Genomic DNA, 15435 nt, shown 5'->3' on the forward strand with positions numbered 1-15435 from the left:
ACACGGGTGCTAACGGGAAGACAACTGCGTGTGATTCAGCAACACGGCAGGAAGCTTTCTGCCCACCCTGGGCTGAAGGCAGACTAGCTCCCGTACGCAGTGTCTTGGGTGTTCCTGGAGGGACACGGCTGGTTCCCAGTGAGCTGGTTCTGTATCGCTGGGGAAGCCCTTCAGAGCAGGGATCAGGGTATTTTTTTTTTCTTTGCGTGCAGCATGTGGAACAAGAGCCACACCTCCAAGAAATAAGTAATAACGTGATCCAGGGTCTGCTCTAACTCTTGGAACGACACCCTGGCTTCTTGACCATCTTTTCCACTTCCCAGATCCCTCCCCTCCCCGTAAAACAAAGGCTTATCCCAAATAGCAGGGCTTCCACGGACAGGCGTTAGAGCTGTGTGACTCCTTTCCTCCTGGAGGGATTGAGGAGTTCAGTTACCACCGGGTGGGCAGGAACACTGGCTTCTCACAATGCGTTTGGAATAAACTACAGCACGGCATAACCAATCCAAACCGAAACAGGAACTCAAGAGAAAGCAAAAAACCCAACGGAACCGAAAATTTAGAAAGTAAGAGTAAATCCACTTCAAATAAACCAGAATTGTAAAAAAAAAAACCAAACCAAACCAAACTAGACATATTTATATATAGAAAAAATAATTTGTAATTAATTTAAAAAGTGGCATGCAAAGAAGATTGTTACATTCTCCTATCATGCATCAGGCCCAATGTCCAAACGGCAAGGTAACCATGACGACAAAAAAGTGCAAGAACTCAGCAACATTACCAAAGGATGCATAGAGAGGCCCACAATGCAACTCAACTCATCTCTGCGAGACCCGGGAACGGGCGGGTCTCGCTCATCTTAAAGATTTCTTGCTTTTTCTCTTTTTTTTTTTTTTTTTTATTTTTTATTTTTTTTATTTTATTTTTTTTCTCTTAAGAATGTAAAAATGTGGGTAAAGAAAGTAAAAAAGAAAAAAACCACACCAACCTTCTCGTAGCTCTGAGGGATGTTAAGGGGGTTTGATGCGGAACACAATGACATGAGGAGAAGAGAAAAATAGGGGAAACACAGAGAGAGTAAAAAAAGGCCTTCTCAAGGCTGTCAGCTGCAAATTGATTGTTGTTTTTTTTTTCTCTTAACCAAAATAAAAAGAAAGGAAAAAAAAAAAATGAAGATAGTAACGACCCTCTTTCCTGCCTTCCTAACTTTCCCCCTCCCATCCAGCTAGGTACCTTTGGTTTAAGAGCGACCAAGCTCTGGACAGACTGTGAGCAATCCTGATTCGGAATCAGCACCCACCAGTGGTGCCAACCCCAGAAAGGAGTTCTCACTTCTTGAAGTCCACCTGCTCTTTAGAGAAGGGGGAGCGGAACCTGTACCAGGCAGAGGAGATCCCGACAGAAAGGAGATCCCGAGCTTTGGAAATCCGCTCCCCCCAGCCCGTGCTCCCCCCAGCCCCTGCTAACTCCACAATGGGACTGAATAAGGAAAAAGAAATAATTAGAAGAAGAAAAGAAAAGCAAACCAAAAGCAAAACATTTCCTTGCAATGTTAAAACTTACAACTCCTATCCCAGGTGTTCTATAGAGACAAGCATGTTATGGGAGAAACAAGTCAATCGGAAACACAAGAGTGTTCAAGACTCTCTTAAAACAAAAAAAACGGGAAGAAAAATGTGCATGAACTTTCCCTCCCACCAAAGCAAATCCATTTCAGAAATTTGTTACCTTTCCACGATATTAACACACAAGAAACAAGGAATTAAACAGCATGAGAAACACCCAAACCACAGGCCGAGCTTGCTCACACGGTGATTTCTGCACTCTCTCGGCCGGCTAACGCTGGCTCTGGTTCTCGGGCAGGCTCGGGCACACACGGGCTAACTGGGACCCAGAGGGCTAGCCCCCCGGAGCCCGCTCCTCTCCTGGTGCGGAGACAAGCAACTCCACAGTTACAACCTTTGTCTCCAGGGTAGTTTCCGAGTGGCCAGAAAAGTAGAGGAAATTTTATAAAGAAAAGAATAATGAAAAATCCCCACATTTTTTTTCCTGTTTCTTTTTTTTTTTTTTTTAAAAAAAAAAAAAAGAACTCAAAACATTCCAGCTAAGCTGTCTGTGAAGGACTTAGCCCTGAATTAGTATCAGATCCAGATTTACGTTCCCAAAAGAAGAATTTCGGGGCCCAGGCGACGGGGCAAATTTCAAACGCAATTTTCCAGCTGGCCACAAAAGGCTATTTAAAAATTTAGCTTGGAAACATTAAATTATTAAAAGCCTTCTCTCCATGTGCATGTGATTTAGTGAGCGTGAGACACGAGAGAGAGAGAAAGAGAGAGAGAAAGGAGTGCACACAGGAGCATGGCTCTGCATTTGACTGCAGAATTAACGTGAGTGTAGGTGGGAGGCGCTTCCTCTGTCGATGGGATGGAAATGGGAACAGTTTGCTGGGATGTAATTTTCCTTTTTTCCTCCCAATGTGTTTGTTTTTTGTTTTTTTTTTTTTAAAAAAAAGCGAGAAGGACCAGCCCTGCTCTCTCATTACCAAAAGGGTTTTGCTGTGGAAAGATATTAAACCAAAGCTACACACAAAACATCACAGGTCAGAGAGATTAAAATAAGGTAACAAAGAAAGCGGAAAGGCCATTGCCCCACTGGGGGTGAGAACATCGAGGAGGCATCAAGCAGAAGCCAGTGCCCCTGTCATCTGTTCCCCGTGCTACATGGGGGAAGGAATCTGCCACTGCAGCAGAGATGTCTGCTGGCCATCTCCAGCTTTCTGCAAGTCTGTGCCCACGGCCAGCGCTCATGCCTAGGGAACCAGTGACAAATTACTGCTGGCAAAGGGAAAACCAGTTGGGACTTAGGTGAGAAGTGAGAAGGCACCCTCCTGCTGCAATCTGGTAAGATCTGGGGGACAGAGCGCTCAGTGGAGGGGGCTGAGAGGGTCCTCCCCTCCTCTCACACCCGCACCAGCAGAACTGAACCCTTCCCACGTCCAGAGAGCAGAGATCCTTTGGGAGAAAAGGGGAGTATGGGCTCTTTGCAGCCAAAGCTATTCCCTCCCCTTTGGGCTCTGCAGGCTGATGCTGGTGGATTCTTGGGCACACTGGTTTGGGTCACACTTGACTTCTCTGAGGGTGACACCTGCATCGCTGCTCTGTGACTCTGGTGCAGTAGCTGGAGCCACCGGCAATGGGGAGGAAGTCAGGGGGCACCAGGACCCCCCCTCCAAGCTCAGCAGCGCACTGTGAGGGTCCAACCAATTAACACCAGTGCTTCCCCTGCGCTCCGGGACAGGATCCACTCAAAGCAGCCGGGGACAAAGGGAGGCCGTGGGGAGGGAGGAATTTCCCAGCGTTGCGAGCCGATGCGCTCCCTACCTCTCACGTAAAGGTTAGCAGGGGAGGAGTAGCGCACGCCGGCGCTGTTGCTGGCGACGCATTCGTACTTCCCCTGGTCTGTCTCCTCGCTGCTTTCGATCTGCAGCCCACCTGGGAGGAGAGAAGAAGACCGCAGCAAAGACACGATCATCACCGGTTTGTTTTTAAGAGAGAGCAAGAGCGACAGTGTTTTGCTTTTTGTTCCCCTTGGGCTAATGCACACTGGGCCACTGCCTGGGAGTCCTGGGCTATGAGCCCTCTGCCGATATCAGTAACGTCTGTGCTCAGCCTACGGCTGGACACAAACCCCACGGGAAGAGGAAATGTAATACCCCCCTCTGTACTAAGTGTTACTCTCTGTACCGAAACGATCAGCAAAAGTATCAACTTTTGTGGTTTCTGCAATGCAGATATTCTGCACCAGCACTCCTAAAATCAACTTCAATAACCCACATTACTGTGATCCCCTGAAATCTATCAGCAGGCAGTTGACTTTCCCTTGCTCGATTCGAAGCAGTGACCATAAAAGTCAGAGGCTTTGCCACCCGCTGCCGAGGATCCCTGGAGCATTTTTATCACCGCTGCCTTTGTTTTGTGCCTAAATACCCGACTCACAGGAAACCTGCAGGAGATGAGAGTCCAAGAGTCCGTGTGAAAAGCACCTTACCGTCAGTGAATATTCCCAAAGGAAAACCCTGTAAATACCACGTTGGAACTTCAAAACTGCCTGTGTGGTTTACATTGACTGGGCCAAAAGGATGAAGGTTTTTCTTAAACCTGTACATTATTGCAGCCTACAAGGATATACCCAGAGCCCATACTAAACACTCCTGTAAGCAAACATGCAGAGATATGCAGCAAGTAACTACATGGAAGAAAATTGCCTCGTTTACCTCAGAAGGCTTCATCCCTGCAAAACTTCAGTTAAAATACATACTATATAAATAATTCAACAGGCTATCAAATGTTTTATGTATTAGGAGTACATGATTATACTACAGATATGGACAGAGCTCATATGTGGTAAGATTCTTAACTTTCATCTGTGGGGAAAAAAGCCTAAATATGAAAACCAACCAATTCCAGCTCAGCGTAATATTGATAAAATCTTTAGTGAGAAAAGTGCAAATGATATCAGTGTCGGTGGCAGATACAGCCTCTTCAGGAAGGGAAGAGCAGTGTGTTCACAGGAGGAGGATGAGGAGCTCGTGTTCCTCTGCGTGTGCACGGGTGAAAAAGGATGCTGCGTGGGAAGACGTGAGGCTGGGACAGTATTTATGACAGGGCTGGGGTGTGACAGTGCGACTCCTGCCAGCACCCGCTGCGCCTGGGAGCTCCCAAAGGCAGAACAGATAGAGTTTATAAACCAAAAATACCCCCCCCAAGCCACTGAACCAAACTTGATTCATTTCAAAAGAATCTGTGGGTATTTCAGCCTAACAGGAGTTAAAAATCAAATAGACTGAAGCTTCACACTGGGACACCAGCTGAGCGTATTTCACACTGAACTACAGCTCGAGCACGCTCTGTCGTCGGAAAGCTCCATGTCGGTGGAGAGCTGGTCAGTAAGTTTTCCTAGAAATTTCTGTTAATTTGGACAAATCTATGGATTGCTTCCACTGGTTGCAGCCAAATTTTTTGTGTGGCTCACGAGCATCACTTGTCTGAGCGCACACAAAGGGAGACAAAGCCACGCTGCAGAGCAGGACAGAACCACGAACCGTAGGCAGGTGGCTTTGCCCGGGGAACAAGGACTCACCCCTTTCATCCTGACCACTGCAGCTTTGCTGGTGAATGCAGTGATGGAAATTATACTGCAGAGAGGTCAATGAGTTTTCAGCACTTGTCAGGAGCCAACAGAGATGATGTGTGAAAAAGTAAATCTCACCTACAGCACCTCCTGTTGCTTTTACCAGCAGAGAATTACAGACTTTTATATTTGCCAGTGCAGATAAAACCAAAGCAGGGTCTTCCAAGGGGTGCACATCCAACTCCTGCTGAATTTCAATGACAGCTTGAGGTCTAATACCTTTCTGGCTCCACTAAAGAGACAGCACAGAAGCTACTTACCATGGATATCTTTCCCAGAAAAACCTAAGGGTAAGAGAGTGGAGAGGAAGGGGAAAGAAGGCTCTGAAGCCAAACAAATGAGGACGCTGAGACAGTAAGGGCTGAAGATCTGACTGAGCAAAAGATTGGAAAACTTTCACCACCATCAATGGCTCGGAAGCACTTTGCACCAATCAAGAGAAGGTCCTAAGTATTTACCAAGCTTTGATAGCATTTAATGCTCGAGATAAACTTCAGTCCTTCACAGTCCTGGAGAGATTAGCTCTATAAAACTCTGCCATAAATCTGAGGCAGCACAGCCTGAGACGTTATTAAAATTACAGTATCAGTATTACCAAGTGCACCCAGCAAACAAAAAAGGACATTATAACCATATATAAAATAAAGACAGGTATAAAAAAGAAATATCCAGAGGTGAAGCAGGACAAGAAAACATAACAACAACAACAACAAGAATCTGTATTGAGCACAGGTCAATGAAACGGGAACTGAGTGGAGAGAAGTGTTTGGAGAGTGGGTGAGTGAGTGAGCTGGGGGTGTCTTACCTCGGATCGGTGTACCTTCTGCAAAGAAAACAAAGAAAATAAGTGAAAAGACTGTAAACCCCCAAACACCTGGACTGCCCGTGGGAAAAGGACCTGAGTCAAGGAAGACAGTTCCCAGTAGGAAACTTCCTGCTCTACCTCATCTTAAATTACAGGGACAGAATGAAGAGGGTTCAGGGTACTCAAGGTGGGGATGCCCTTTTTAGAGCAGTCCAATTCAGCTGGCTGTTTACAGAACCTCCATTGCACTTGGCTTGAAAAGTCTTAAGACTGGCACCAATTTGTTGCTAAGAGTGCAAGGAAAGTCTTCAAGCTCTCAGCTAACACTGCTGCTTGCTACTTGCAGAATATATGGCGAACCTGCATTCGTCTTCATCACTCCCAGGGAAAAAGGTTGGGATTATGGCCGTGTTAGCCCAGACAGGGAAATGGACATCCAGGCACCTTGCATCAAATTAAGAGCTGCAGGTTTGATCCCACCTTTGCTAGCAAATTCCCAGTTCCAAACTTTAGTTAACGGCACAGATGTGCAAGGAGTTCAATGGGTGTCCTTACCAGGACCTTTAGTTATCCTGCAGTGGCTCTGCACAGACTGAAGCCAGATGCCCTGCACTGCAGAAGGCCATGCCACTGTGCAAGTGAAAAGGCCACCTCATGCAACTGCTCTGGAAGCCTCCTTGATGCCAGTGCAGGAGGAGGGTTGTATGGCGAGAGGAGAGTCCTGCTACCCTTGCCTGTTGACTGCATCTCCCTCGGGTTATTTTTATTCAAACCCCCTCCAACTGTTTCTAAGTGCCTACCCTAAGTCCTCTGCCTAGGCATGTCTCCCAGATGAGAGGAAGTCCCTCTGTGGCTGGTGAGCCATGCCACAGGCAAAGGCAAAACCACTGTCCCTCCGTTTGACCTCCTGAGGTTGCAACCATCTTCCTTTGAAAACACGGCAGGTCCTTTTGCTCACAGTGGCATTTGAACTTGTCACACAGCTTATCAAAGAAGGGGGTTTAGTTGGTTGGTTTTTACCCCAATCCTGAGAACAGAGCAGATTCCGCAATTACAAGTATCGTCTCCTTCTAGAGAGAAATGCAAGAGCTTCTCTGCAACGGCAACGACGCTGTCGTTCTGCAGCACCTCCCAGCCAGGGCTTGTACAGCACATTACATGAGAAATATCAGCCTTACACTCTCTCCTCTCCCCCAGTGAGGTACAGCAGCATTATTACCCCCACTTTACAGATGGGGAAACTGAGGTAGAGGCGAAGCAACTTGCCCAAGGTCACAGAGGGAAGTCTGTGGCAGAGGCAAGAACGGGAGTCAAAGCCTCGTGCGTGCCAATCTTCTGCCTTAACCACCAGGAAACCCCTTCCCTCCTTATCCTTCAACCTTGTTCATCCTTCTTGTGCTGCGGTTCAATCCTCCATTTTCAGGATAGAAGGTAAAAATCTACAGATACTGATTATGATTCACCTTTATTTTTCAAAGGAGATGAGGGAAAGGAGGTATTATAGTGTTAGGATATTAGAGTCTAGTTATACTCAGCTTCTAGTTAAGAGGTTAGGTTATTTGCTAGAGAAAAGTTAGCATCTAGTTAGGGTTAAGACTAGCTGAAGTTAATAAAGCAGGCTGGTTAGCTCTCAGGACAAAGGTTGGAGAGACAGCGCTTGAAAGAGAAAGAGGTTGGAGGGGGAGCGTGTACTTGGGCAGATCTCCACGCAGGAGACGGCAGGAAGGTTTTAGAAAGCGAGCGAGAGAGAGAGACTAAGCAGCAAAGGGTTACAGTTCAATTCAGTGGAAAGAAAAACAGCCTCTGATACACCTTTCTGTCTCCAAACTGGAGTGAAAATCTGCCATCTGTGGCACAAATCTGGAACAATGGGAAGAGGGTAGAGGAGGGGAAGAGATCCCAACATCACCCACCGCTATCAGAGCTTCTTTGGCCTTGGCTAGGGCTGGCAAGTTCCTGCAAAGGTTTGCTCTAATTGGCAGGAGAAACACACTGGAAGTTCGAGCTAAGTAAGCACAGATACAACAGAGCCGTTGGCTTCCCGGGTCATTGCAGGTTAGTTATTCCCTGTTCCCTCTAAGCATCAGTGTTGCCCCTGGAAATAGGCTGTCAGCAGCTCTTGGAGACAGACCGCCTTGGAGACAGTGCTCTTGGAGAGCAAGATAAGCCAGGCAGAGCCACCTGGGTCCTTCCAGTTCTAACTGTGGCACACGGGACACAGAGGTGGGGAGCGAAATACGTTTTGAAAGATGCTCCACACCACGGATGGAGCGGATAGAATTTGAATCAAAACGAAATCAAGTAACTCGCAAGGAAAGAACGGCAGTTTGGGTGGCGGCAGGGACACAGATGGTAGATTTTCACTATTGGAGTTTCACATCTAACCAGCTTCACATCCAACACAGGGGCGGCAGGATGGTGCTAGAAGAGGATCTGAAATAAACGAATCATTCTGAGGAACTCTGACAGGTCCTGTAAGATTTGATAAGGGCTCGTGGTGGGGCAGGAGGGGAGGCACCTGTGTTCAACAGCCAGCTTGCCTGGTGTCCTAACAGCACGTGGGCAAATGCACGAGGCCAACCACTGTCCAGGGCAGAATAAGGGCACCGGCTTTGCAGGAAAACTAAAGGAAGAAGAACTCACACTGGATGCTGACTTTCCAAGTGAAAAGCTGGCTTTGAGAGGCCACGTGCAAACTATTCATATTGCCTTCCACAGCCTCCCAGGATCTGGAAAGCTGCCTATTTAGGGCAAATTTTGAGGCTGCATGAGCCCAGATGGCCAGCCTAGTGTTCTGCCGCAGAGGCAAAAAGCGGCTTAAATGACTTGCCTCTGGATTATAAAGGACCAAGATGGTGCCAGGCAGAACACCACGTGCAGGTGTCCCCCTCTGTCACAGAGGACAGGATCTGCTCTTCCACCATCCCGTCCTCTGACTTCCCACACACCAAACTGCCCACGGATTCTCCAAACCTTGAAAACAGAGAGAGAAGGCAAGTCACCATTGCCATGGTAATAACAAAAAACACGTCCCCACCTTCTGTCAGGCCACGTGTGAGAACACGTGTGTGCTACGCTCCTCTCCCGAGGGCTGGAGAGAGCCTTCTCTTCTAAACAAGCAAGCAATCATCAAGGGTCTTCTGCAATTTTAGAACGTGGATCCCGGCTGACAGCTGCAATTGCTGCATCTCTAATAACAAAAGGGGACTTGGCACAGGGGGGAACCCTGACGTGAGTTCTGCAGACAGGCTCCGGGCTTCTCAACGGACTGAGATGATCTGGAGGGGGCTGGGGGGGGCTTTTCCTTTGCTCAACCCCTTCCCATAGCCGATGACCCATGATTTACAGCTTCAATTTGAAAATGCTGCACTCCCACCTCTCCCTTCTGCAAATGCCAATAACCCTGTTAGATGTGAAACTCCAAGACATCCTGCAGGTGTGAACACAATTATCACAGTTCCAGGGTACAAGCTATTGTGTAATTGGGGAATTCCAGGACAACTGTTGCTAAGTTGCAAAAAAAAAAAAATCTATCCAATGTTAGGAGGTTCATGTTTAGCTGTTATCTCTTTATACAGATATATTAATTAGGATGATTATTATTCTTTTTGTAGCCTGCAATACCCCTGCAGAAATTCATTAAGAGGGCAGAATATCCCTACTGGAAGAGTTAGTAGAAGAAATGCATAGCATGCCTCTCAAGAAGCTGTTACAAAGGAATTAGTTTAGAGGGCAAGGGTTACAAATCTGGACATTAGCAGGTTTGGGGTTTTTCCATTTGATTTTTTTTTTTTTTGTTGTAATTAAACAGACTTACCAAAGGTCTCTGAATGAAAAAAAAGTAGGGGGGAGAAAAAAAAAAAGAAAAGAAAGAAAAAATTAAGTTTGTTATAGCCAGTTATTTAGAAAACAGAAGACAACACACAAGACACAAAAGGTTTTAGTGTTTCTGTGATGGGAGAAGGTGGCTGCAGGCTGCTCATTCCCCCTAGATGGCACGGCTGTGCAAAGGACATCGGCTTCCACCTCAAACGTCCTGAAACTGCTTCCACTGGGGTTAAGCACAAATATCTGTTTCTCTTCCACCACCAAGACCACTGAAATTCTTAGACAACCTGGGTCTCTAAGGCTGAGATGCTCATGTACATCTAAGGGCAGCTGGTGCCTATACAGAGGTTCTTCCTCTTGTCCTTTGACTGACAATTCAGCTCTTCATTCAGTCAAAACCCCCAAGCGTTACAAGATTTCCAGTTGCTTGGAAAGTTTATCTGGAGATGGCGAGGAGAAGAGAAAGCTCTTAATGACATATCACCTGTTTCTCAATTATACTGAAGACCCATAAAATAATGGGTCCCCAGGAAGATGTGAATATAATGACCATGGTCTCAGAGGTCCGTTTATACTGCCAGCGAAACATTCAGGTTTTTTAATATAAATGAGAACCAAATCTGGACACGGCTACCCAATTTTGCAGAGCTCTCTGTATGACATTTCACTTGTATCTTTTAATGAGCTCATTTGCATGTTTGCCACTAACTCGTACATTGATATAAATTCAGTTCTTAACACCCTCCACACTACAGCAGCACGGCTGCTAGCCTGATGACTTTATCTCCAAAGCAGAATGTGGGTGATTGTCCCGTCCCGCTGCGCGCCCAGCCTGCCCCTGTCCCAGCCTCCGGCAGGGACCAGCGCGCAGCCAAGTCTTCAGAGAGGACACAGTCGCTGGCTTCTGTCCTAAGCCTGGTAGCACCAGGTGCAGCGATGAAGTTGTGGTTTAGCAGCAGGGTCACTCCTCCTCCCTGCACTCCCACTCACAGAGGGCTTGTCCAACACCCCTTAGGTGGGTGTCACTGTTAATCCCCAAGAAGCAGGGCTGGAGTCATACTGATGACCCGGGGGTGAAAGACACTGAAGCTCATCAGCAGTGTCCTGAAGCATCCAATGCCCTAACGTGTGCTAGTGCCACACTTCGGGCAGCAAAGTTTGTTTTCTGGAAAGATAAATGTATTAAATTAAGTTCTGACTTTAGCATCAGCACTCAAACAGGCATCGCCTTGCACATCACACTCAGGTTACAAATACACGCTAGAATCTGCTCTGCCTTGGTCTTAAAACAAACCTCCTTCCACTGACCGAAATATTAACATAGTACAGATGACCTTAACGTTAATATATTTTGCATTTTCACAGGCCTTTGCATCGCAGAACATGCAAGTTTTGAAAGGCTGTAAGAGTAGACGAAATGGGAGAACTCAGAAGTCCTGACTGTCCAGGAATCTGCACTCCCTTTCATACAAGCAACAGGTTTCCACCCCTAAGGACAAAAAGGATGCTCCAGGGTTTCACCAGTTTACTAATTCAAAGCAGCTGTAACTGAGATTAATTCTCAGCAGGTATCTTCCAATTTATCAGAAAGGCCAAGGGTTCACTCTGAGGCCAACTAATTCACTGGAATAAAAATGCAGCACTCAGGTGGCTTTAAGCAAAACATCAGCTCAAACCCAGTTAAGGAGTATAAAGGCATTCTGGCAAGATGATAAATGTATTAAAAATAATCTGCCTGTGCATTACTCACACTTCAGATCATGGTCACAGAGCATGATATAATTCTAGTTTACCTCTCATTATTTATGCTGAGTGATTTTTTTTATTTGCATTTGCCTCAGCTGTTACGATGAAACAGGGAGGTCAATCTCATCCGTGTTTGTGGGATTCAACAATCTGTTCTAATTCAACAAAACAGTTTAAGTATCTGCTTGTACGTTTGCTTCACTGAATAAGGATGCATTTATGCAGGTGTAGAAAAGTGACACTGAACTGGAACTATACTGAATCTTTTCCACTGGTGGCCCAGAGAACTGAAAAATCTTTATATAGAATCTTTGCCAAACAGGGAAAGAGGAAAAAAACCAGGCGGTTCCATTCTGTGATGTTCAGATCCAGCATTCCAGTAGTCAGAACTGGTTTCTTCAGAGGCAGCGGCGATCTGGGCAGAAGTAGTCGGCACCACTTGACTGGCTGGTTTGTAAAATGTCTATTATGAACAGAGCAACCCCAGTTCCTTCACCGAAGCCTCTGCTTTCCCTTTGCCTACGACAATGCTGTTCTTTTGCCAAAAAAGACTCTTGAAAACGCTCCATCTCTCTCGGCCAAAGGAATGTTCTGAGTAGCTGAAGTGACGCTAGTGCTTGCTCGGTCCAACCACACAGACACGTTTTCTCTAGGCTGTCTCAAAGCAGCCACTCCAAGCAGTATTTGAAAAGGGTTATTGCTTTGGTTAGTTTTGGTCAAAAGGTGGAACTTTTGAAAGTTTTTTTTAAGTTGAGAAATGGAAGTGCTTTATCAGTAGTACTCAAAAATATATATACCTGTGCCCTCCTTGCACACACACACCCACACAGTGAACTGGTCGGTTTAACAAGTATAAGAACAGCTCCTGCAACATGAGTATTAAGAGATCTCACGTTGACACACACACAAAAAACAACAAGCATAAAACAAACAGAAGAGACAGATGGACAAGCAGATGGGGAAAGACGGAAAACTGACAAGAGCCATGGAGCTGGGGTACATCTGTTCATGGAGAGCCACTCCATGGGCACTGCCACTGAGCACCAAGGGGTCACTCCAAAACGCTCACAACTGCTCTCCAGCGATGACTGCAGGAACTTGATGGCCGAGAGATCCTGCAAGAGCTGTTCTTCAGCGCCAGCTTTGAGAGGCTCAGTTTACACCAACAGGATCATGTTTCGACAGTAAGAGGCTGGCTGAGCTGTGGACCCTGTACCAGGTGTGTGTGGCCTAAAAAGCCATGTCCGCTGTCGCAGTCCCTTCATCCTTACCCAGTTCATGGTCTGAGAAGGAAACCCACAGCCCCCATCCAGTCCCCGGTTTCCCCTGAGCCGTACCATTATCCAGCATCTCCAGGATGGGAACCAGCTTCCCTGCTGTGATTCCCCTTATATCAACAAGGCAGTAGGGAAGGCCAGGAGGATGGGTTGGAGGGGAAAACACTCCAACCACTCCCTGGGTAAGAATGCTAGTCCCCAAACCAAAGAAAAGCTAACACCCCAATCCACAGCAGCAGGGCCGGTGTCTATCAGCCCTCTCTTCTGCTTCAGAAACCTCTAAGCAGTCTCTTCATGGCCTTATCTAGGTCTCAATTCCTCCAATCTCCCACAGAGACCTTACCTGATCTCAGCTGTTTTATTCTCCCGTTGCTCGCGCTGGGGTCGACCGGCAGGAAATCTTTAAACCAAGTGATCTCTGGGTCTGGGTTGCCACTGGCCGCACAGAGCATTGTGGCCGTTCGTGTCCGCTCCACCACTTTCAGCTGGGGCCCCATATCAATGTTTGGGAAGCCAGGAGGTAACTGGTCCTCTGGTGGTAGAGAACAAAGGAAGAGTGGTTAAAGCCGTACGAGGGACCGGGCAGCCGAAGGAGGAAGCATCAGTGCTCTCTGCAATGCAATTTAAAACACAGCTACAGTAAATGGTCCATAGATGGTTTGTGAAAACACATTATAAAGTAAAATTTACCAGCTTGCCCATTTCGTGTGACTATTCTAATGTCCCACAAAAAGATTCTACATTTAAATGCGACCTATTAAACCCTTTGGGGCATGGCAAGAGCCATTTCCAAGTTTCTCCAGGTCTTGCACTGCATCCCTCTGTCAGGTAAGTGACTCGCACTGATTTGTTTTCCCAGCAGAAGCTGTGCACGCGCGTGGCAAAGATCCCTGCCCTGCAGAGCACATTTAGAAGGAGGGGTTCACCTCCCCCCTCCAAACCTCACCGTACGAAACAAACCGCACCAGAGAAATCATGAAAAGACCTGTCAAAGCCACAGTGCAAACTGGGAGAGCAAGGAGAGGAAAATACCATCCAGCTGCAGTTATCAGAGGGGACACACATAACAACAATAAGCCAAGTGCTGTCAGACAGGGTGTGATTTTTCCATTTATTAATTCAGAGCGCTGCTGCCCTGGAAGAAGAGGGATGTGGCACCAGCACCTAGAAGACAGGCTCAGCTGAGCTTCCTGCTTCCTCTCAATCTTGCCTTTGCCTTCACTAATGAGGGTGAGGAGGGCAATCCTGACCGACGCTGACTAATTTGTGAAAGCTAACACAAAACCCCAGTGCTTCCCCCATAATCTTCATCACCACCTCCTAACTCATGTGGAAGAGAGCTGTCTTACGCTGGCTGATACAGCTCAGGAACATGCCATTTTTTCCCCCCAGGAAATTGTTTTTTTGGGAGAGGACAGCCTGGAAGGAGGATGCTGGCGCCAGGGTGAGACTTTATAGGGTTTCTCTGTCATTTCAAATGAGGCATGTTGAGGAATCACAGCCTCGGGAATCTATGGCACTGAATCCATCCCAAAAGGAGGTGAGGGAACAGAAGGGAAATAAGACAGAGGTTTTAAAAAAGTTGGGATTTTTTAAAAAGCAAGATACATCACAATCAGCCCCCCACTGAAAGCAACAGGAGCTCTCACAACGGCTGCAGAGATGGGCTGGAAACCCCTGCCTTGGTTGGGAAACATCCCTGCCACCAGCAAACCCAACAAGAGCTCATGAGTGGGAATGGAGCCAAACTACGTATGGCTGAACCTGGAGACAGTGGAACTTGAGAGAAGCCCGGTGGCCTTGCTATGGTGGGTGCCTTCTTCTGTGAGAGCAAAGCAGAACCGCCAGTACTGCTCCACGCGAGCCCCGAACACACACGATGTGGGTGAGAGCTACTCCACACTGCTGTGCCTCTCACTAACTTCTAAAAATCCATGAAAATCACGAAGGCAGAGCTAAAGGTTTGTGCACTGCTCTGATAGCCGGGCCAAGAAACTCCTGTCTAATGCTGTTATTACCGCAGAGAAGAAAAGAGTTTAAATGCCTCAATTGTGTGTGTTTAAAAACGTGCATTGTTTCCTTCCTCTGACCATTGTTGGAGAGTTATAAAGATCTATTGTGACTCACTGGAGAGTGAAATGTATGAAGCACACCTCTCCTCATATATCAAAGGAATCTGACCACAAACAAAAACACGCACCATTTTATAACTGCTAAAGCAATACGGATCTCCTCGTATGGACAAACTCACAGTGGTACAAAGGCACAGTAATTTTGGTGCATCTGAAGCACCTCTAGACCAAGATATTGCACTCTAAATAGAAACATGAACATCTTTAACGAGGGACTGAAGCAAACCTTTGAGCTCTCAGCTCACCAGGCTGTGCTCGGGTGTTGGAGGAGTCTCCAAACAGCGTGTGCTCTCGCAGATCAAGTGTGCTGCGAAACCCCAGCCCCCCCAGGAGTGAGCTCAGGACAGAGGGGCCCTGGGAATTGCTTTGCCTTTGCCCAGTTTTCAGCCAGGCTTTTAACGTCTTCGCTTCCCTTCTGCTATTTAACCAGGCGGTGGTGTGTTGTTAAGGAGCC

The 15435-nt window shown here is 47.0% G+C and overlaps 1 protein-coding gene across 1 annotated transcript in view; it reads right to left on the reverse strand.

The window, feature by feature from the left end:
* Positions 1-15435, reverse strand: part of PTPRS (protein tyrosine phosphatase receptor type S) — a 92963-nt gene that overhangs the window by 55295 nt on the left and 22233 nt on the right. The window contains exons 4-8 of the mRNA XM_086627518.1: positions 13193-13381; positions 9816-9824; positions 5999-6016; positions 3384-3494; positions 992-1003 (exon numbers count right to left, since the gene is read on the reverse strand). Coding sequence (XP_086483644.1) covers positions 992-1003; positions 3384-3494; positions 5999-6016; positions 9816-9824; positions 13193-13381 — 339 coding nt within the window. The remainder of the gene's footprint in view (positions 1-991; positions 1004-3383; positions 3495-5998; positions 6017-9815; positions 9825-13192; positions 13382-15435) is intronic.

This window comes from Tauraco erythrolophus, chromosome 28, assembly GCF_009769465.1.
Source record: "Tauraco erythrolophus isolate bTauEry1 chromosome 28, bTauEry1.pri, whole genome shotgun sequence".
In the NCBI taxonomy this organism is placed as follows: Eukaryota; Metazoa; Chordata; class Aves; order Musophagiformes; family Musophagidae; genus Tauraco; species Tauraco erythrolophus.